Source organism: Fukomys damarensis, unplaced genomic scaffold (assembly GCF_012274545.1).
Source record: "Fukomys damarensis isolate Sample0158 unplaced genomic scaffold, DMR_v1.0_HiC HiC_scaffold_19, whole genome shotgun sequence".
NCBI lineage: Eukaryota > Metazoa > Chordata > Mammalia > Rodentia > Bathyergidae > Fukomys > Fukomys damarensis.
The window spans coordinates 3,399,882-3,423,335 of record NW_022900931.1 but is presented as its reverse complement, the minus strand read 5'-3'; the positions used below and the strand labels follow the sequence as shown (position 1 = coordinate 3,423,335).

The window sequence follows — 23,454 nt, the reverse complement described above, 5'->3', positions numbered from 1 at the left end:
CTGGTGGCTGTGTTTTTTAAATACTTCAAGTGTGTATTTCTTCAACCCAGAGACTCCTAGTGTCACAAAATGACTCCTTTTTTGATCTGGAAAGTCATATTAACCATCTTCCTGCTTCCTATATCACATTAAAAACTGCAACATCAAGCCAGATGAGATGGTGCATGCCCATCATTCCACCACTGTGGGAGGAGGAGGCAGGAGGATCCCAAGTTCAAACTCAATCTGGGCAACCCAGCAAGACCCTGTCTCAAAATTTAGAAAAAATTAAAAAATGGGAGGGGCAGCCGGGGATGCAGCTCAGTGGGAAAGCCCTGGGTTCAACCCCCAGTACCACAAAAGAGAAATAAAAGAACCACATTGGGTATTAGGCATGACAGGCCTATGGAAGTAAGATGTGTGTCTGCTTGGTTAACCCGAGGGATCGCGGGAGAAATCATGGCACCACTCAACGTTCTAGGCACCACCGAAGGCAGCCCAGGGCAAGCGCACCCTCTGCACTTCCGGTAGAAACGGGCGTTGGGTGGAAGAGGGAGGGGTTGGGACCAAATGGGAGAGCGGCCTGCACGTGGCCAACCAGGGGTACACAGGGCTGAGCTACGAGGCACGGGGACAATCTCCTGGGGGCCCTCACCTTGGCGTCTTGGCTCAGAGCGTGTTTCGTCCTAACTATCTTCTGTCTCTTCCTGCTTTCAGAGATCTTTTAGTGGCCACACATGGCACATATTACTGAGGGTGGAATCATCTCAAAATTCTGCACATCTTGTTTTGCCTCCTTCCAGGCTTTTCTGTGTGATTGTTACTGGCTAATTAAGAGATGAGATTAAAATGACTTCTCACTTGTAAGTTAGATCTTTCACCTAAACTGTGTAAACTGCTCGTGTAGAGGGACCTGTGTGAACTGTGCTGAGTCAGTATGGCTTTTTCCTCCTAGTTTTTCCGCCCAGCTTTATTAACATCTACTTGCCATACAAGGCGCTGTGTATATTTAAAGTATATGATCGGATGTGCTGCCTCCCCACGGAGCCATGGCTCTCCTTCCTAGCCACAGAGGTTAGTGTATAGTTCCTAGAGTTTTATGTAACCGTGCTCCCTACCTGGGCTTCCTTCCTTCAGTAAAAGCAGGGAGGGGCCCGCCTGCCTTGCGGTGCGCGTCTGTGGTTCCCTGTCCTCATCCAATGCAAGGATACATCTCGGCGGTTATCCAGGCACTGTCCATGAACACTCAACTCAGGCTGTTACCCGACTGGGCTGCAGGAATTTCCACACAAGTCCCTGGGCGGACATCCACTTCTGTCTTTCTTGGGTAGACACACCTGGGATCAGAGTGGCTGAGACATAGGGCAGACGTTTGTGTAATTTTTCCAGAAATTATCGAAATTGTTTCCAAAGTGCTGTACCAGGGCTTCCATTCCCAGCAGCAGTGTGTGTGGTTCATCCACACCCACACGAGCAGGGGCTGTCGTTAGCCTTTGACACTTGAGTCATTCCAGCAGGTGTGGCGGTGTCCCCCTGGGGTAGATTTAGCTTGCCCTTCTCTGATGACTAGTGACATTGGGCTTCTTGTCCTGTCCTTATTTGCTCTGCATTTTCTTTGGTAAAGTTTCTATTCAAAGGTTTTATCCACATTTTTGTTTGGCTTTGTTTTGTTTGAGACAGGGTCTCACTATGTAGTTGAGACTGGCTGTGAACTCACTGTTTAGCCCAGACTGGCCTCAATCTCAAGGCAATCCTCCTGCCTCAGCCTCCTGAGGGCTGAGGTTACAGGCATGCACCACCAAGCCCAACTTGTCCACTTTTTCATTGAATTGTTTCCTTACTACTGACTATTAAGAATTGTTTATGTATTCTGCATACAAATGCTTTAATCAGATGTTTTACAAATATTCTCTCCCAGTCCGTGGTTTGTCTTTTCTATTAACTGCGTCTTTCAGAAAGCAATTCTTCAACCAGGCATGGTGGTGTATTCCTGTAATCCCAGCACCGAGGCGACTGAAGCAGAAGGCTTGCAAGTTCAAAGCTAGACTCAGTTACATGGTTAGAACTTATCTCAAAAAAGAAGTTCTTAATTTTGATGAAGTTCGGTTTATCCATGTCTTTTCTTTTGTGGGTCCTGTGTTTTATGACATGTCTAAGAAATCTTTGCCTTGTACTCAGTCCCAATACTCTGGGAGGCTGAGGCAGGATCCCCTAGTCCAAGTCCAGCCTGGGCACTTTAGTGAGGCCCTGTCTCTAAAAAAGGCTGGAGATGTAGCTCAGTGCAAAGGTGCTGGATTCAATCTCCAGTTCCACAGGGAGGAAGGAAGAAAGGATAAATCTGCTTGACCCCAGATCACATCTTCTATAAGTTTTAGGTTTTCTATTTAAGTCTAAGACCCGTTCATTTGATTTTTGTGTATGAATCAAAATTTCATTCTTCATTTGCAATTATTCTGTTACAGTTTTTTTTTAAGACAGCTGTTTGTACTAAACTGTCTCTGTGCCTTTGTCCAACATCAGTTGACCGTATTACAGGGGGCTCTCACTCCACCCCGTTGAGCTCTTTGTTTCTTTGAGCACTAGTGCTCCCCCATCCTGATCACCGTGGCTAGGTAAGAAGGCCCGGGGTCACCTGAAATAAGTCCTCCCGTGTTGTTCTTCATTTCCAGGGGTCTTGAGGCCAGCCTAGGTCCTTTTCATTCCTGTACGTACTTTAAAGTCACTCTGTCAAGCTCTACCAAAGAAGCCTGCTGAGACTGACTGGGGCCCTGTACCACCTGCAGTCGGCACGGGAAGTGGCCTTTTCCCAGTGTTGCCTTCTGATCCGTGAGCATGGCTTTTTCTCCACGTGGCTGGGTCTTCTCCATTGCTCCCCACATGCGTTGCAGTTTCTGGTGTACAGGGTTTCACATGAGGCCTCTGACAGCTCTCCCACGTCGCACACGTGCTAGTCCCCTTCTCCTTTCCATCCTCCTCCTCCTGCTCCTCTCCTTCCTCCTGCTGCTCTTCTCTTCCTCCTCCTCTTCCCCTCCCCTTCCCCGCCCTGTCCTCCACCCCACTTCTCTTTGTCTTCAGTCAGGGAGTTTATACTGCTAGTTCTTCCCGTGTAGTGATCTTTCCTTCTACGCTATCTGATCCATCAAGTGTGTTTTCCTTATCAGACACTGTATTTTCCATGAATAGAATCATGGCTCCGTTCTTTTTACCCTCACCTCTACCTTACATGTCCAGTCTTCTCTGTAGCATTTGAACATGTGGGACGTGATCAGAGTAACTCCCTTTTACTGCCTTGGCTCTAATTCTGTCATTTCTGGGTCCCTTTCAGTTCGTTGATTATTTTTCTCATCGTAGGCCATATTTTTCTGGCTCTTTGGATGTCTTATAATTTTTTATTGGACGCCACAGACTGTGAAATTTGTAGGGTGCTGGATAGTTCTGGGTCCCTATAAACATCCTTGAGCTTTGTTTTGGGGCGCAGCTTAGTTCCTTGGGAAATGTGTGATCCTCTTGGGGCTCGTTTTTAAGCTCTGTTAGGTGGGCCCAAAGCGGCCTTTGTTTCTGAGGTAATTCTGCCTCCTGTTGAGGGCTGGGCCTGATGCCCTCCCAGGTTCTGTGCGTCCCCTGGAGGAGGTGGACTGCGTGAGCCCTGTGAGCACCAGGTGCTGTTCTTTCTGGTTGCCACGGAGCATCTCCTCCTCTCGGCTCTCGGCCAGCGCGGCCGAGGCGCCCGTGCCGCGGCCCTCGCAGGCGTGTGCGCCCCCATCTGTGGGTCTGTCCGCGTGCGGCCATCTGCTCTGTGTTAAGCTGAACTCAGGTCCAGGCTGACGAGGTGACCCTCCCACCCTTTCTCGTCCTTGTGTCTCCCTGGCTCCAGCAGCGGGGAGCCTCCCCTCCCCGTCACCTACTTGCTCCTGGCCCTAATCCTGCACAGCAGCGTCGGTTTCTCACTGGGACTCGGGTGGATTTTTACCCCCTACAGTTAGAAGGATGCGTCACCTTCTGCCTCCCACCCTGGGTCCTCCAGCCTCTGTCTGTTTGTTGTATTTGCGTTCATTCAAGATGGCTCTGAGCTGTCCCATTGCACAGGTTTTGACGTGCTGTGGTGCTGAGAGTCCACAGTTACGGCTCAGAAGCCCCGCTTCCTTCCCAGTACAACGCCCCAGCCCCGGCCCTGCGCCAGCAGCCCACCTTCCTCCGTCACTCCCTGGCCTTCGTGCCATTGCTGTCCTGTTGCCTCACCCACAATGCCGTGTTACGGGTGAGGTGGAAAGGGTCCTTTGGAAGGTGATGGAGCGTGGGGCACTGTACTCACCAGTGGGTTAATCTGCTGCTGGAGTCAGCGCCTGGCCGGGACAGGCAGGTCAGTGGGACATGGCCTGGAAGGGTGCGTCCCCTCCCTGGCTCCTCTCTTTGCTCGCTGCTTCCTGGCTGCCGTGGGTTGAGCTCGGTTTCCTCCACCAGGGCCCTCCCTCCATGCACTGCACCATGGAGTCCCCCGAGCATGGGCCGAAGCGTGAGCCGAAAGTAACCTCTGCTCCTTTAAGTTGCGGGTGTTGGGTTTCGTGTCCAGCAGTGGGAACAGGACGAAGGCACCGTGCATCTGGTTCACAGGGTGTGGGGCCTTTCAGTCTGGCTTCCTGCATGCGACAGTGTGCATTTAAGGTGAATCTGTCTTTCCGAGGCTTGATGCCTCATTGCTTTGTACACTGAACGATGCTCCACTAAATGGCTGTATCACAGTTTGCTGTTCAATCAGGAATAAAACTGCCACGCGTTTATTTGCAGGGTTTTGTATGGACATCAGTTTCCAGGTCAGTTGGGTTTGTACCAGAAGTGCAGAGCTTTTCACACTGTAAGGCTGTCTCGTTCTATAAGAAATGGCCAAGCTGTCCCCCGAGGTTGGCTCTCTGCCCCACATCCCCTCAGTGGGTAAGAGTCCTCTAGCTCTGCATCCTCACTAGCATTTGCGCTGTCAGATTTGTTTTTAGAACATGAGTCTAATAGGCACGTACTGGTACTTCACTGTTGTTTGAAATCTCTAGTCCCTGAGAGAAGTCCTCAAGCATCATTCCACACACTCACTGCCAGCAGTCTGTCTTCTTCAGGAAACAGTCTGTCAGTCAGGTCTTTAGCCTATTTTTAATTGAGCTGCTTGTTTCCTGTTTTAAGGCTTCTTTGTCTTATCACGTGGATTTCGCAAAATGTTTTCTCGCAGTCTGTGGTTTCTCTTTTCATTTTCTTAAAAGAAGTTAATAACTCATAAATTCCAGCAGGGAGAGGATGGTTCAGGTGTTGCCTATGTGAATTCCTCGTTGGGTTTTGGTCCCATTCACTGGGTTAGCAGCTGCAGATCAGGAGGGAGGGAGAGAGACGAACTAGTGTGTTGCATGTGGGCATGTAGACTTGAGCATGGGGCTCAAGGACCAGGTAGGGTCCCGTAAGATGCCGCTGTCCTGAAATGGGTGCGGCTCAGGAGGCAGGAACGACAGCACACGTGATTTGAAGGCAGCACCACCGTCGTTGTGGGGGACAGGAGGGTATGGCCCAGCATAGGGACAGCAGCTGACTCAGGACAGCTCCTGGACCTGTCCCCTGGCTTGTACCTCATCCGAACACCTCCTGTGCTGACTCTGTCCTCAGAGACCTGATTAGTCACGGGCTTGTGGACCCTGGATCTCCATGGACATGTCCTCTTTTTCCCACAGACACCTTGTCACCAGCCTCGAGTCCCTGTTCTGTCAGTTACCCCTCAGTCCCTGGCAGCACAGATGAGCCTTCCAGCGGCACCCTGAACATCGAATGCAGGATCTGTGGGGACAAGGCTTCAGGCTACCATTATGGGGTCCACGCATGTGAAGGCTGCAAGGTACGGAGCCCTGGCTGAGGGTGACAGAGTCTGCACCTGGGCTTCTGTCTGCATAACGGCGTGAGTGAGCACAGACCAGAAGCAGGCTCTCTAGAGGAGCCTGGAGAGATTGTGCTCTGTGTTCTGTAAATAGCTGAGCAGTGCCCTAAAGCAAAGCAGCAGTGGTAAGAGTGACACCTTCATTTCAATACAAGGTAGAGAGCTGCAACCCGCATCCCTCTGAGCGCTCACTGACTCTGAGCAGGGCGGTCATTTCCTGTGCCAGGGAGGGGTGGTGATCAGAGACATCAGCAACTTGCTCAGGGTCACACAGTGCTCAGTACATGCTCCAGCTGCTGCCTATCCCTCCCTGTATACCACTGCCCAACCCACAGCCACCTGGACCCTCTTGTACATCTAAGTCCATTGCTCAGCCAGTCCCTGGACAGGGACGAGCAGGGTCAGGAGGATGTGACGGAGGCTCCGTGGTCCAGTGGCTGCCTGGATCCGTGGCCCTTCCAGGAGGACCCCCTGCAGGTCTCCTAGGTAACGTGACCCTCCGGTTTGTCACCTCATGCATACAAGTGTGGGACCAATTCTGATCAGGGGTCCCCTTCTGAACGCTGGAGTGTTCCCTGACATTCAGAAATGCCTTACTTCGCCTGCATTCTCAGACTGAGGGCACTCTGCACCTGCAAGCCTGGCCTCAGAGGCCAGGTCTCTGGAGACAGGGCCACAGAGCCCGGGCATCATGCCCCTGGCATTCAGAGCTCTCTCTTCCACACTTCTCCTTCATGCCCCAAGAAATGGCTGAGCCATTCCTACCGCCGTGAGACCTGCCATATTGGACACACAGAGGCATGACTTAACGTGTGTGTGATGGGGCCAACATCTGTGTGTCTCACTGCAAGGTGGCTCTGGTTTGAATTCCATTGTCCCACCAACTTGAACCACTGGTGGTACATGTGTGACTGTCTGAAAAACTGGGCAGCTCTGTGGCTGCAAAAAAAGTCAAACACAGTATTATGTTTTGTGCCCTCTGCACGAATCCGCCACCTTTAGGTATAAAATATTTTTTAAAAAACTCACAAATATATGGCACATACCTGCAGTCTCATCACTTGGGAGGCTGAGGCAGGAGGATCACCATGAGTTCAAGGCCAGCCTGGGCTACATAGTGAGTTCAGGACCAGTGTGGACTATAGAGCAAGATCCTATCTCAAAAAAATTCATAAATACAAATACATTTCTTTTAACTTAATGGAATAAATTTGTCAATTATTATAATAATTTTAATTGGTATGAATAGTATTAATATTTGGGCAGTAATCAATCCAAGCAACTAAATAGATTCGGTCCACTTATAGACTTTTTATTAATTTTGTTAGTTAACAGACAGATAAAAGTGATTAGATTTGTTTGCACCAGCAGTAGTTCAAACTACGTGATGGGCTAGCACGAACCACTGTTCGTTCAAGCCAGAGGGAATGTGTTAAAAGCAAAGAGAAGAAAAGGACCCAAAGCCAAAATAGACTCCTTTCCAAGTGTCCTCGTCATGAACCTAAAAACAGCTGCTTGTGAAGTGGCCTTTTCTCTAGGGCCACAATTCAATCGTTACTTAGCTTTGGCTTTTTATGGATGCCTTGGTAAAAATCGTTTCTTACCAGTTACTATTTAAATGCTTTGTAAAACAAGAGAATTGTTCACAAGTAGCTGGTTTCCTTCTATCACATTTTTTTTCTTTTAGAAAGTTAATATTCTCTAGGAAAATTCCTAGAACATTCCGAGTCACACTCATGGCTCTGTCACCTGAGAGCAGAGGGGACAGTTACATTTGCATCTACTGAGGCAGGGCTGTGTGACCTTGAAATCTGCCATTGTGTTCTTCCCAGTCAGATGGGACATTTTGAAATCACTTTGAATTCTGTCCTAGCTTACTAGTTTTTTCGTTTTATTTCATATATATTTGTTTTTTCATCTTTAATGCAATGAAATTTCAAATTTCCTGTTTGTCCCAGTCATACGTGGCTTTTTAGAAGAATTGCCTCTCTCAATGTCGTAAAGTTAAAAAGAGATACTAGGTGAAAGGTGAGGCGAGCAGGCGCGGTGGCATCTTCACCCTGCCCTGTGTTCCCGCACAGGGCTTCTTCCGGCGGACCATCCGGCTGAAGCTGGTGTACGACAAATGCGACCGCAGCTGCAAGATTCAGAAAAAGAATCGGAACAAGTGCCAGTACTGCCGTTTCCACAAGTGCCTCTCTGTCGGGATGTCACACAATGGTAGGTAAGGCTGCACGGCACGGCGTCCCGGCCTGTGCCTCAGTTTACCTACCTTGTTTCGTGGAACGGAATGTGTATTTTTTTTTAATGAACTTGCTGTGACATTTAACATGAAGGTCACTTTGTAACTGGAGCAGACTCAAGGAAAAAAATGTCTCTAACAGTGGGGTGCAGCAGATTGTGGGGGATGATTGTTAAAACTGCACATGGTAGCTGGGCCTGTAATCCCAGCACTCTGGGAGGCTGAGGCAGGAAGATCACAACTTTGAACACAGCCTAACTTAGACTTAATGAGACTCTGTCTCAAAAAATTCAAAGGGCTGGGGATGTAGCTCGGTACCAAGGTCCTGAGTTCAGTCCCAAGAAATGGAAAGAAAAAACAATTCACAAACTAAGTGGAAATCACTGGGGTGGCAGAACTGTCCCATCATTCCTGTGAAGTGAGTGTCGCGGCATTCAGTCATACTGGTTTTGGAACATGCTCATTCCCACATAAAGGCACCTTTGAAACAAGCAGTGTGTTAGGGCCGCGGGAGATGACAACGGTCACCCATGGCCCCTTCTGTGACCCCTTCACCTCTCTGATGACAGTAAGCGACCCTACTGACACATGAGTAATCAGCGTTAGCTTTTACTTTAACCATTTCCCGAAAGATTGACGGGGTTTCTTTTGCTCTCTCCCTAGTAGAATGGATCTTTACTTGCCCGTGCATTTCCGTTCATAGCTTAATTCACAGCGTGAGCATCTTCCTCACCCCACCTGTGTCACTTTGCCACCAACCCCGTCCCCTCCTCCCCACTTTGCCGAGCTCTCTCTGTTCCCATTAACCTGTCCCCACCCTGCCCCCAGCGATTCGATTTGGACGGATGCCAAGATCCGAGAAAGCAAAACTCAAAGCAGAAATCCTCACCTGTGAGCACGACACTGAAGACTCTGAGACTGCTGACCTCAAGTCCCTGGCCAAGAGGATCTACGAGGCCTACCTGAAGAACTTCAACATGAACAAGGTCAAAGCCCGCGTCATCCTCGCAGGAAAGACCAGCAACAATCCAGTGAGTGCTCAGGGGCCTGTGGGGAGGTTCTCAAGGATGTCCCGGGGTCCTAGACCATGACTGAGGAAACTTCCAGTGTTGGGGAAATAATATTCATCCCAAAGGCAGACAGAAGACAGTGGAGATGCAGATGGTCCCTCTGGGGCTCCAGAATGGAGTTTCAGAGCAGCCCTGCCTTCTGACTCGAACTCACCTCCCTGCTCCTGGAAACCAGGTTTTTACAATGGCCCCGCCAGGGATGTAGCTCAATAGCACACTGCCTGCCTGCCAGGCTCAAGGTCCTGAATTCAGTTCCCTGTGCCAAAAACAAATAAACAATGGCCGTAGATACACCAGAAATAACCACGCTAATGCCTCACCAGGGTCTGAGGTTGTTTCCTGAGTGCATTTATCTGAATCTCTATTTAAAGGCCAGAAAATCAAATGGCTCCTTTCCCACTCAAAATGTGCCCTTGCGTCCTTCCCCTAAAACTTCCCCTGGTTTTTCCCTAGGGGTCCCTGTCCCTGCCTCTTGCACCCACCAGCCACTGCCCCCACCCAGGAGTCTCCCAGCCTCGCCCCTCACAGGTGTCCACGCCACCTTCAGAGAGGCCGCCCTTGAAGACATTTTGCCTTTTTCCTACAGACATGGTACAACAGGTTTAATTTATCCTAATGAGTAGCGTGGAGCATTCCTTATTGGGAATTTCAAGCTGGAATCTTTAGTCACAGGAAAATAAAGGATTTCACAAGCTACTTACTTTCATGAACAAACCTAAACTCTCTTTTCCTGAGTCTTTTACCTCTTCAGTGGATTCTCTATTAAGTAGGGCGAAGCAGTTTAGAAAGTTCCTTCAGACCATGCCCAGAGGCTTGGGGATCACAGGGCGAGTGTGGGCAGCCTTTGCCTTTGAATTTCTGTCCTGGGACCGGGGATTTAGCTCAGTGGTTCTGCTGCCTGCTTCGCAAGCACAAGGTCCCAAGTTTGATCCCCAGTACCAGAAGAAGAAAAAAAAATGTCTGTCCTGGAAATGACTAATATCACCCTAAATCAGGGAAATCAGAGCTTCATTTGAGAGCTTATATTTCTCCCTTGGATTTTAAGGACTTGAAGCACACTTTCATCACTTGTACTTCTCACAAAGCTGCCCCTTGAGAAGTATCCAGTGCCCATTGAGTTTCCTCTGCACCTCCCAACAGAGCCCCACAAAGCTCCCAGGCAGTCATCATTTCCCTTGGCCGGAGTTGAAGAAACCGGGACTCCTGAGCCTCTCACACACACAAGGAACAGACTGGCAGCTAGGATTTGGGGTCCATCCATGTCTCAGAGAAAGAGAATGGAGAACATGGCCGAGTCAGAGGCCCCCGCCCCGCCCAAGCACATCCACTCCAGGGGCCCTGCAGCCGGCTTGACAGCAGTGGCCCGCTGTGCGCTCCGGGCAGGCACCCCGGGTCCTGTGCGCTGTGTTGCAGGCCTGGCCCCATCTCTGCTCTTCCGTGTGTGCCCGCCCGGACAAGGCTCCAGGGGCAGCCCTCACCACCAGGCCACACTGCCAGCGGGCATCTGACAAGCAGTCTGTGTGTCTTAAGCGATTTTGAGAGCAACTCTCTGTGGTGGCGGGGGGCCTGTGAAGTGTCTGAGACCCCTGTAGTTAGGTTTTAGTATCTATCTGTCCAGTATTTGACACAGGCCTGAGAAAAATATATACATTATGAGACAGAACTAAGAGAGAGAAAGTGGGTGTCACAAAGGCACGGGTTAGTTTTAGGCACTGACTTTTATTGACAATGAATTGGGTTAAAGGTGAGCTATGAGTGGCTTTTATGGAAATTAATGTAAACAAGGCTCATAAAGGACAAGACTAAGCATTTTTAGGGCTGGGGATTTAGCTCAGTGGTTCCACCGCCCACCTTGCAAACCAAAGGTCCTGAGTTTGATCCCCGGTGCACACACACACACAGAAAATAGGAACAGAATAGACAAAATATACAATTGGATCCTCGCTCTTGTGAGGCAGGTGGCCATACCACTGAGCTAAATCCCCAGCAGAACATTGTTTTTTTGATTTGAAGGTTTTAGTTGTGGGAACTGAATTTGGGTGTGAATTAAATAGGACTAGTTAAAACTTTTTGTAAGTTAATTAATAGAGATCTCTTATAGAATTAGAAAAAATGAAAGTTTTTTTGTTTGTAAATGTAAATCTTTTATAACAAACTTGAAACCAACAAGCAAATATAAATATTTTTTAATAAATTATTTTTGCATTTTGGTGTATCTAATCCTTTTGGTTTTATATTTATGTATCCTTATATTTTTTAGCAAGACAAATTTTTTTTCATTTTAAAAGTATATATTTTATTTATAACCTTTTAAATATTTTTTGTTTTATTATAAACATTTTATAACAAACTTGGTTTTACCTGTTAAAATTTGAATTTATTTTTGTTTTTAGATTGTTATATTTTAAAATTTGAATGGCTATTAATAGAACATTACCAACTTAGTAAGCTTGAGTTCGTTTTTGTTTTTGTACCAGGGATCAAACTCCGGACCTTGTACTTTCAAGGCAGGCAGTGGAACCACTGAGCTAAATCCCTGGCCCCACCTTGAGTTTTTTATTAACAAAGTAGGGCTGGGAATTTGGCTCAGTGGTTCTGCTGCCTGTCTCTCAAGCACAAGGGCCTGAATTCAATCCCTGGTACAAAAAAAAAAAAAAAAAAAAAAAAAAAAGTAGAAAAGAGCAAGTTAACCCTATAATTATAATTTAAGAATTTATAATGTATAAGAAATGTTTTAAGCATATCATTTAAACATTAACTCAAATTGAAACAAAGATATATTTATTGATTAGCTAAAATTTGTAATGATGTTTTTTTGTAAAATCTCTTGATGTTTGATAAATTATAGTTGTATTTTGGGGGGGCTTTGTTTTGGATTTTAGACCTTTGAAGGCAGCATCAAGCTGATAACATAGCACTGGCTTTGGGGCTTTTAAAGCCAGGAGTGGGTTTTTTTCATGTTTTTTCGTTTTTTAAAGTTGTTTTTAATAACTGTCTTTTGTAGCATTTAATACTTTAGGCCAGCATGGGTCAAAAGTGAGTTTGTATATTTATTTATTTTTTTGAGCATTTATTTTAATACTGTAGGCCAGCTTGGGCCAAAATAATTATCTCATCTTTTAGTCTTAGTTGACTATCTTTATTATTTTTTGGTATCTGAAGCATCTATTGGTGGTAGTGATTTTCTTTTGTTTTCTTTTGTACTGAGGATTGAACTCCGGACTTTGAGGTCCCAGTGGCGGCAGCACCACTGAGCTAACTTCCTGGCCCTTGTATTTGTTTTTGACCTTGATGTGAGGTGTACTGTGTTGTGGATTTTTTTTTTTTTTTTTGAGTAGCTTTATTGAGCAGGTGATTGTTTGTGGTTTAAACCCCACATTGGGCACCAATTGTCTGAGACCCGTATAGTTAGGTTTTAATATCAATCTGTCTAGCGTTTGACATAGGCCTGAGAAAAATGTGTACGTTATGAGAGAACTGACAGAAAGTGGGTGTCAGTGCAACCGACAAAGGCGTTGGTTAGTTTTAGGCACTGACTTTTACTGACAGTGAATTGGGTTAAAGGTGAGCTGTGAGTGGCTTTTATGGAAGTTAATGTAAACAAGGCTCATAAAGGACAAGACTAAGCATTTTTAAGTTAGGAACAGAATAGACAAAATGATTGTAATTAGAACATTGTTTTTTCATTTTGAAAGTTTTAGTTGTGGAACAGAATCTGGGTGTGAGTTATTTTGACCTTGGCACATAGCTTTAGCCAGCCTCGCTTTTTAAAACAAGCCAATTGTGAGGTTGACTCTTTATAACCTGTCTTAAACATAATCAATATTACAGGTTAGGCAGAACAGGTCTTGGCCCTGATGTGCTCTCCTTGGTCTGGGACCACCTAGCACCCCCAGCTGGGTTCCAGCAGAGCCCCCAGTGGCACATACTCTGGTACCCACACCTGACCTCCGGACTGATATGGGATGGGGGAGGATAAGGATCAGGTCAGGCTGGGGAACATTCAGCACATGAGTGTGAACTTATATGCAGGGCACAGCGGGCACTCCCATTGGTGCAGGCACCCATTTTCTCCCGAACCTGGACCAGAACTCTGCCCCAAAGTGCCGCACACTGAGCCAGGGACAGGCAGGTGCCAGCGAGACCTGTGAAGCAGGCCTGAGTGGGGCTGAGCGCAGAAGCCCATTCCCTTGCTCTGAGGACCTGTCAGATAACAGCAGTGCCAGGCTGGCCCGGGACATCGGGGTGCAAGGACTTGGGCAGGGAGGGGATGCTGCTGGGGGTGGCATTGCTCTGCAGAAGGGCAGGGTTTTTTTGTTTTTCTTTGTTTTGTTTGAGACAGGGTCTCACTATGTAGTTGAGACTGACCTGGAACTCACTGTGTAGCTCAGGCTGGTCTCGAACTCACAGTGATCCTCCTGCCTCGGCCTCCCAAGTGCTGGAATTACAGGTGTGAGCCACCACGACAGGCAGGGTGGGTTTTATTAGAGGGAGGGGATGAGGAGATGGGTGCCCTGGGACAGGTCTCAGCCCCTGAGCTGTCAGACCTGTGGGGCCTGCAGTGGCAGGGCCAGAGCTCCTTGGGGACCCACTGCCCCTTGACTTCAGGTGACAGAAATGGATGCAGAGCTGAGGGAGAAAGGAAGGAGTTCTGTGTTCTGAGCATGACTTCCAAAGGGGGCTTCTTAAAGTCACTATGCTGGTCTGCAGGGTTAGGAGTGTCAGGAAAAGAGGAGGAAGCAACACAACGAGGCAGGGAGCACTGAAGCCAGGTGCAGTGGTCCAGGCCTGTAACTCCAGCACTGTGAGGGCTGAGGTGGGAGGATCACAAGTGTGAGCCCAGCCTGGGTGAGAGTCAGTGCCTTTGTTGAGATGCTTGCTCTCCCATGGCGATGGGCTTAGTCCCCAACATGCATGCGTGTGCACACACTTGCACACGCTCATGCCCGCACGCCCATACTCTCCTGCATGCTTCCATACACACTACGCTTGATCTGGCTCTGGAGCTGCTCTTGGCTTGGAGAGCTGGCTGTCCCTGCTGCGGAAGGTGTGAGGGTGTTCGGTGGGGGAGTAACCAGGCAGTTCCTCGGCACCGAATACTTTGACTTGGGAATTTCAAGGTGTAGGATGAAAATAATGTAGCACTGCTACAGTAAGCTCTAACATCAGAGCTTTATCCCATCTGCGTGGATAATGATCAAAGGCATCATGTGTTTATTTCAGCCCCTTAGTGCTCAAAAGAGCTGGGATTTATCTTGAGTCTAACTATCCCCCGTTGTAGGAGATCTTTACCCTCGCAGAGTGGAACTGTAAACAGAACAGTTGTGGCTGATGTGGAAAGCCAGGTGGGTTATAGAGAGTGAAAGTCTTATTTGAAGATAAAGTAAAGCCAGGAGTCACATTTTTAAGCCGAACCTCGTAGCAGCATAGGGCCTCATCTTGGCTTCAAAAGAAGAACCCGACATCCTTCGCAGCATCAGACCTGTGAGGCTCCACGTCGGAACAGGATGGCCTGCCTGCTGGGTGTTACCTTGTACCCCGTGTTGGTGTGGCCCACTGTGTTAGGGCCAGGTGTCTGCAGACTGAGAACACAGTCAATATTGTGTACTGTGTGTACCACAGTGAACTATTGTGAAGAGCAAACTAAAACATAACCAAGAGTTTAGCAAATAGCTTCATCGAAAGTAGTTCTAACAAGGAGTCACATTTCCATTTTTCCTAGAAGATCTTGGTGGCCCAACTTTTCCTAACTCATGTGCATAACGTCTTTGAACACCATCCGTCCTCATGAGGTGTAGCCAGGAGCCAGGACGGCAGCTTTCTGGTCCTGGCCCGGAGAGATTTGGGAAGCTGGGGCTTTCTGCTTCTTGCTGTTTATAATCTGTACAAGTGCTCTATTTACAATGGCTGGCTGTAGTGCCAGACATATTCCTGTTGAGACTTGCGAATAAAAAGCACATTCCCAAGGTAAATATAAGCTGCATGGATTTTAAAAATAGCCTTACCAAAACCATGTACCGACAAAGTTTGGCAAATTTTCCAGTGAGTCTCAGTACACAGCTTCTCTTTAGTTATAACACACATCGATGTCTTAATGTTAGCACTTGTTTTTCAGTCCAGATGGTTTCCAATTTTGCCTGCTAAAGGGAGGCCTGATTGGTCTGGGGATTTAGCTCAGTGGCACCACGCCTGCCTCACAAGTGCAAGGTCCTGAGTTCAATCCCTAGTAACAGAAAAAAAAAAAGGCCTGCTTTCCAGAACCCAAGTGGTAATCTCATAAAAATGAATCACAATACACGTTGCTGTATAAGTCTCCATCGACAAGGGTCCTGCAGCTCAAGTTAGGCCTGGGCTGGCTCCCTGGGCACAAGCAGGTCACAGACTCCGAGCCTGGAAGGGCCCAGGTGGGGACTCACACTGCTGTAGCCGTCTTGGGATTCCTGGTAGGTATACAATACAGTTACATCCATCATTGGGATTCTGTGCCTTTACATAATAGGTCTTGATTCTCATTTTTCCCCTTGTCCCTGCCCTCCCTTCACCCCCTCCTCCTCTCCCCATTTACTTTATTTCCATTTTTTCAATTTCTCATATTGTTTTCCTCTCCCTTATTACCTTTCCCCCACCTTAACACTCTCCCTGTACCCTACAAATGATGTAGCCAGGCCTGCCCTAACCCGTGACGCGCTTTGCCGTGCTAACCACAAGGACTAAGCGCTCTGTAACCAAGCACTCGGGAGCCACTGCAACCAGGTTGCTCGAGACCAGTCACGGTGCACAGCTGCTGCCACGTCCCCGCTTCACTTTGCTCATTGTTCTGTTATCCTTTTTAACCTAAAACTATTTATTTAACACTTATTTCTATTGAATGCACTCTAGAAAAAAAGACAATGACTTTAGTAAGGTAGCCTGATAGTATGTTTCTGAGAAAATACTGCCATTTATCATTTAAAAATACAGCACTCAAGGGGCCGGGGATTTAGCTCAGTGTTGGCACCACCAGCCTCACAAGCGCAAGATCCAGAGTTCCATCTGGGTACCAAAAAAAAAAAAAAAGTACTCATCTGGGCATGGTGACGCATGCCTGTAATCCCAGCACTCTAGCACTCTAGGAGGCTGAGGCAGGAGGATTGCAAGTTCTAGGCCTGCCAGGGCAACTGAGTAAGATACTGTCTCAAAATTTAAAAAAAAAAAAAAAGAGCTGGGGATGTAGCTTGATGAGAAGGCTCTGGGTTCAGTCCCCAGTACCATAAAAAGTCCTCCCCTCATATCCACGAAAGACTGGATCCAGGACCCCCAGGCATACCAAAACTCACAGATACTGAAGACCCTTTTAAAATAGTATAGTATTTACACACAACTTAAGCACAGCTCTTGCATACTTAAAATTATCCTATGGATCACTTATAATACCTGACCAATGTAAATGCTAGCTAAATAGTTGTTATACTGTATTATTTCAGTACTAGTGATAAGGAACAACAAAAAAAAGTCTGGGCTCTGGGGGTGTAGCTCAGTAGCAGAGCACCTGCCTTGAATATGTAAGGCCCTAGGTTCAACCCCACCACCACCACCAGAAAGAGTCGGAACACATTAAATACAGATAAAGTTCTTTAAAAATACATGTTTTAATTCAAGGTTGATAGAATTCACAGCCGGGGGAGGGAGTTCCACAGACGCAAAGGGCCATGTCTCTAGGCCATCCAACAGCTGACTTAGTTCTTAAATCAGCTTTGAATTTTTTATGAAACACAGCTGTCCTTGGATTTGTCCAAAGCCATGGGTATTGGCCTGGGGTCTTTGGAGATTGACCGTTTTGGTCTTCCTTGTTCTGACCTGACACACTGAGAACTTTGGCTTTGAATTCTGTGCTCTTGGTGGCAGAGTGCTTGCTTGGCACTTGGAGTTCCCTCCCCAGCTCCACAAACACAAGAGAAAAAATCCACCCTGTTGAACTTTGCGTTTGCTCCCACTCGTTCAGGAGTAACATTGGAAGTGTCCTTTTCCTCAGTGTGGAATTGGCTGTTTGCTCCAGCAAGTCCTGGCTTTGAATGCTTCATGGGGAGTAGGCCCGTTCCCACCGTGCCCACCGTGCTTGGGCCCAGGCACAGGCAGGCCCAGTGCTGACGACAGCTTTACCCTGGTTCCAGTGATGCCCGGGGACAGCTGCGAAGAGGGGTGTGTGGGGCCTCTTATCCTGGCGCATTGACACGGGTGTGTTGCCCCTGGTGCTCTACTCTGGGCGGTGGGAATAATGGTGGCTGCTTCATGTGGAGGCTGGCACATATGAGTTCGGGTTGGCATCAGGTGCCTGCTGTTCTCAGCCCCACCAGACAGAATCCTCCAGCTCTTCTCCCACCTCTAGATAGTTTTGGGTTTTTCTGGGGGTGGGGGGGACTGGGGATCAAACTCAGGACCTTGCGCTTGCGTCGGCACAACTGAGCTAAATCCCCAGCCCTTGATTTATTTTTTAATTGTACCTGTGTACAGGGTACAGTGTCCCAATTCAGTGTGTTCACAGTGTACAGCGATCACATCAGAGTAATTGTAATTAGCACTGCCATCTCCTTGAACATCAATTCTCTTCTTCCCACTCCCTTCTGCTTCTGCCTCCTCCTCTCTCCTCCCACCCATTCTCCCTCCTTGCTTCGTTTTTTGAGCCGGGGCCTCACGATGGAATGCAAGCTCACACTTACCCATTGGGGGTGTGGGAAGACAGCAGGACCAGGAGTTCCAAGGCTTAGGTGAGCAGCAGCTCCAGGGCACCGACTCCACACCCTGGCACTCGCCCGGGAGGTGGCACTTGCCCCAGCCCGGGTGCTGACTCCCACATGAAGCGTTCAGTGTTCTGCTCTGGAGAGACAAGGCAGGTGTGGGCGCCTCAGCTCCGTCCCTGCAGAGATCAGCAGCCAACTGCTGCGTCCACACTAATGTCAGCTCTCTGAGAAGTGAATATTCACATGCAGCCCTGTCCACTTAACAGCCAGCGTTAAGCATGGTTACCTTCAAGGGTTACGAAATGGTAAATGTAAGAATGACCATAATTCCTTAGTACTATTGCTGTAGTACTTAGGAGTTTAGGAAATATTCTAAAATATTAAAGGTACTTTGCTTTTTTGTTGGTTTTTGTTGTTGTTGTTGTTTTTTGAGACAGGTTCTCACTACATAGTTGAGACTGACCTGGAACTCACTATGTAGCCCAGGCTGGTCTCAAACTCACAGCCATCCTCCTGCCTCAGCCTCCCAAATGCTGGGATTACAGGCATATACACCATGCCCAGCTCCTTTGCTAATATTTTCTTGCTAGCGATAAGGCCAAAATCAGTTCTCCAGGATTTTTTTAAATTTTGTGGTACTAGAGATTGAGCCCAGAGCCGTGGCACTGAGCTACATCCTCATCCCCTCACCTCCCCTTTCTTCCTCATTCCTTCCTTCCTTTTTTTTAAAATAGAGTCTCACGAAGTCACTGAGTTGCCCAGGTTGGTCTCAAACTTGTGGTGCTCCTGCCTTGCCCTCCCAGAGTGCTGGGATTACAGGCCTGCACCACCGGACCCAGAAATACTCCAGTTTCTTAGCAATGAAATCCCTACCCAGTGTCAGGCAGTGACCATTATTATCTTACTTATTTATCTAACAAGTCTCCCATTAACATCTCACTTTCTGAGACTCGTTTTGAAGATGCCCAAGGGTGGAGACTGTTCCCCATGGATTTTGAGTGCCCCGCAGCATCAGGCTGGGTGGTGGGGCACACACAGAAGCCCTGGGCCAGCTACCAAGAGCAGCACACAACTCGTCACAGCTGCCTGCTCACATCAGCATCTTTCCTTGCAGCCTTTTGTCATCCACGACATGGAGACGTTGTGTATGGCCGAGAAGACGCTGGTGGCCAAGATGGTGGCCAATGGCGTTGAGAACAAGGAGGCTGAGGTCCGCTTCTTCCACTGCTGCCAGTGCATGTCGGTGGAGACGGTCACCGAGCTCACCGAGTTCGCCAAGGCCATCCCGGGCTTTGCCAACCTGGACTTGAATGACCAGGTCACCCTGCTGAAGTACGGCGTGTACGAGGCCATCTTCACGATGCTGTCCTCGCTGATGAACAAAGACGGGATGCTAGTAGCAGATGGAAATGGCTTTATCACCCGCGAGTTCCTCAGAAACCTGCGGAAACCGTTCTGTGACATCATGGAACCTAAGTTTGATTTTGCCATGAAGTTCAACGCTCTGGAACTGGACGACAGCGACATCGCCCTTTTTGTGGCTGCTATCATTTGCTGCGGAGGTAAGTGGTTGGCTTGAATCTGACAGTGTCAGGTCATTTGCAGGCTCTTCTCTTAAAGGGCTTGATGATTGTTGACCCCGTCTGTGCCAGCTTAAGCTCTGTCACCGAGACGTGGGCACTGGCAGGTGGGAGGCGTCAGGGCCCGAGTCGAGCCGCGAAGAATACGTGAGAGCTACGTCACTCTCATGTGGCTCACGGTGCTGTCCGTACAAACACGCATTCGTAGCCGGGCATGTGGCACAGCCCTCTAATTCCAGCACTCTGGGAAACTGACGCAGGCAGAATCCCAAGTTTTAGCCCAACTTGGGCAATCTAACAACTTAGCAAGACCTTATCTCCAAATAAAAACTGGAAAAAAAGAACTGGGGATATATAGCTCTGTGCAAAGACCCTGGATTCATTCCCCAGTACCACAAAAGAAATAATTATGTTAATATATTTATGATTATGCTGTACTCCTTTTAATATAATACCTGATTTAATTAGCATATTATATAATTAGTATTACGATATATAATGTTAGTCTCATCTAACATTGTAATTATATAATTATGTTATATCCACACTATACATCCTATTCTGTGAAGTGCCACACAGATGTTAGCACAGCTGCTGTCGCTACTGGTGACACTGACACCGTCTCACAATAAAGAACACTGGCAGCTGAAGGGCAGTGACCGCACGTTCCGTTCTACCGGGGAAACGGATCCCAGGAGGAAGCACCAGGCCTCTCTGTGCAGCTGGGCGCAGCACCAGAATTTTGGCCTAGTCGCACCTTCCTTAAATAGCCCTGCCCTGGGTCTAGGAAGGTCACCTGCCTACTGTAAACCCGGCCGACCTTGCCCAGCCACGGCAGAGACCAAGGAGTGACGGCCCCCAGCCTGCCACCTGCCAGAAGCCACGCTGTCCTCCTGACCACTCACTCTCCATCCTGCGGCCACCTGGCTGGGCACAGTCAGCTGGAAGAGGCCCTTCTGCCCCGGCGCACCATGTAAAGGGCAGAGCTGTGGGCATAGTCTGTCATTGTCCTTTCATAGGGACAGAATGTAGCACGGAGAGCAGGAAGCACCTGCAGCTCTTTGTGTGCAGCGTATCACGGCTTCTCCAGAGAAACTCCAAGCATGCAAAGTCTTGTTCATGTAGCAATGCCCAGTGAGACGGACAGGAAGCCTGTTGTGCAGGGTGGAAATGACCAGGAGGGTCTTTGCGTCTTTTTAAAAATTTCTGTTTAAAAGTCACACGATTGTATTCATTTTACAACCATAAAACCAGATGAAAAAGTCCACAACAGCAGCACTAACAGTGAGATGGGCTTTAAGGAGGGGCTGCACCCGATGTGTGTCAAGGCAGGATTCGTTGGACTGAGGGCTGGGACCCATGGCCTGAGCCTGTCCCAGGGAGGCCGCCCAGTGTGTTCGCTGGTGCTTCTGTGCCTTCCTGCTCCCTGCTCCAGGGCGCCATGCATCCTGGCCAGCCAGTGTCCCCCCAGACCGTCGTCCTCACCCCACTCTCCCTTGTCAACCATATCGGAAGGCCCTTGGAACAGCACGCGTGTCACACTCCTTCGATGCAGCAGGAAGCTTGTAGCATCTGGCTGTGACCCGGGAAGACCTTCCTTCCTTTCCTTTGTTCCAGGAAACGGTTGAAACGTCACCAGAATGTCACCAAGCTCTGGCTGATATTTGGGTTTTCCCCTGACAGTGGTGCTCAAGCAAATCCAAACCAGAGGCCACACTGCCGTGGGTGGAAAGGGGCGCTGTGAGTCTAGGAAGGAGTTTCAGTCCCCAACTGTCCCTGTTAGGCTCAGGACTTGGGGAAAGTCTGTCCTCGATGAAGTTCATGACATCGGAAGGCCACTGGGCCTGGGTGCCTCAGGCAGTTGAGCAGGTACCAGTAATTCTCACACGCAAACATCTCTTTCTTCTTTTGAGAATAGATCGGCCCGGCCTTCTAAACATAGACTACATTGAGAAAATGCAGGAGGGCATTGTGCACGTGCTCAAACTCCACTTGCAAAGCAACCACCCCGACGACACTTTCCTCTTCCCCAAACTCCTCCAGAAGCTGGCAGACTTGCGGCAGCTGGTAACAGAGCACGCACAGCTCGTGCAGGTCATTAAGAAGACCGAATCAGACGCCGCGCTACACCCGCTGCTGCAGGAGATCTACAAGGACATGTACTGAGGCCCGGCAGTCTGCGACAGCAGGGATGTTGAACGCCGGCAGCACTACGGAGGAGGAGAGGGAGCAGCTCGAATTTGCACCGTTCAGCCTTGGAGAAGGGAAACGTGTCCCGCCGTGGCCCTCCCGGCAGCCAGTGCTCAGAGAGCGCACCTGCTCTTCCAGTGCTGGTGCTCAGGACCCAGGAAATTACGGACAATCACAAGCCACCACCTGATTCGAACTCGCCCAGTGCAATCAGTGCACATTTCTTTATATCACGTGCGTAACTTGCCATTTAATTAACGGGTAACCTCAAGATACGTGGTCTGTTCCCTTCCAACCTCCCACCGCTTTTGACTGTTGTGCTCCCTCCTGATGGGGAAAACTAATTAGCACTTTTTAACAACTTTTATAATCCTATAAATCTAGATGTAGCCAAAGGTTAGGTATTTAAAATGCAGCAGAATATTTATTTGGACAGTATCACTTCTGTTTCCTGAATCTGAAGAAACAACAGGCTGCTTTTTAATCAGAAGATTGAGGATTTTTAAGACCAGTTTGATAAGCTATGAAAATGCAGCCGTCACGTTGTTTTTTTCAGTTCACGGTCCTCGTGGTCCCAGGTCGTTGGTGACAAAACCCATTCCCAGACTCCTGTGGGGATCCCAGGGAACTGGGCCCCGGGGCCCCGTCTGGATGTAGTAAGTTAGGACTGGGGTAGCAGGGTCAGGACAAAACCTTCTCTTCCCCCCTGCTTCCTTCTGTTCCTCTCATTCCTGAAGGACTCAGGCTGCCTGGAGGCTGGGTAGTGATTTTAGGGCCGAGCAGAAATGATTTCTAAATGTTCCTCGGGGCCTTCTTCAGTAGCTCCTTTGTCTTTTCCTGTGCTGCCTTTTAAATGTGATGCTTTATCCTTTGAACACCCCCCAGTGCCAGGTCTCCCACCAGCCAGTAGAACTTAACTCTCAGATTTCTTGACAGATTTTCTTTCTTAACAAAGATAGTTAGCTCTCCTTTTTCCTCTAGTTTTAGCCTTCAAGATCAACTTTCCAACCTCCATCCAATTGGGAGGCAGTGTTGATTATGGTTTTTGGTCTCAAACGTGTGGACCTAGAGATGCATTCTCTTTCTGTACACCTGGTGGACAAATTGTCAGATAGAGACTTCAGCAGTGCCCCTGCCACCCTGCCAGGCTGGTCTGATCTGTCTGTGTCTCTGCCATCCTGCAGGACACCAGCAGTTAGGTCCTCTTTGTCTCTGGACTTTTGTCCAAAGGACCTGTTAACCAGCAGCAGCAGCAGGCAGCCTGCCCAAGTGCCTTAGGACCCAGAAGCAGAGGACACACTTTCCATTTTGGCCCCCAGTCACGGGTGAGCCTGTCCCCTCCCCAGAGTGAACTCCCTACGCCGAGGAGGCACCAGGGCTGTGACCATCCAGGTGCAGGGTCCAATGCCCAGTCTGTGTTGTCCCCACTACTGCACAGCCTCCCACTCTGTGCGCCAGACAGATATCGCTCAGATACTTGTGGCCTAGGGAGGGAGCCTCCAGACCCAGCCTGCCAGCAACATCACCGTTGTCCTATTTGGTTTCCTAGGACACACGCACAGTCACCTCTCATGCCATGCTCTCCACAGTGAAGCCAACTGACCGGTGAACTTTGCACTACTCCACCCAGGGCTCAGCATGTGGGGGGGCACTGGATTCTGTTAGGGTCTCCAGAACTTATCAGTAATGTCTTTAAGGAAGGCAGAAAGGAGGACCCGTGACCTCAGCGTAAAAGTCCTTTGACACTATTGCACTCTTTTTTTTTTTTTTT

At 48.6% G+C, this 23,454-nt stretch overlaps 1 protein-coding gene across 6 annotated transcripts in view; it reads left to right on the top strand.

Annotated features, from left to right (window-relative positions):
- The window catches only part of Ppara (peroxisome proliferator activated receptor alpha), a 75,367-nt gene that overhangs the window by 33,769 nt on the left and 18,144 nt on the right, over nucleotides 1-23,454 (top strand). For 3 of the 6 annotated variants that reach the window (XM_010634314.2, XM_010634316.3, XM_010634317.3), the window contains 5 exons: nucleotides 5,685-5,845; nucleotides 7,966-8,104; nucleotides 8,955-9,157; nucleotides 19,028-19,475; nucleotides 21,412-23,080. In XM_010634314.2, coding sequence (XP_010632616.1) covers nucleotides 5,685-5,845; nucleotides 7,966-8,104; nucleotides 8,955-9,157; nucleotides 19,028-19,475; nucleotides 21,412-21,659 — 1,199 coding nt within the window. In that variant the 3' untranslated portion in view covers nucleotides 21,660-23,080. The other 3 variants (XR_004518091.1, XR_004518090.1, XM_010634318.1) reach the window with 2 other exon arrangements.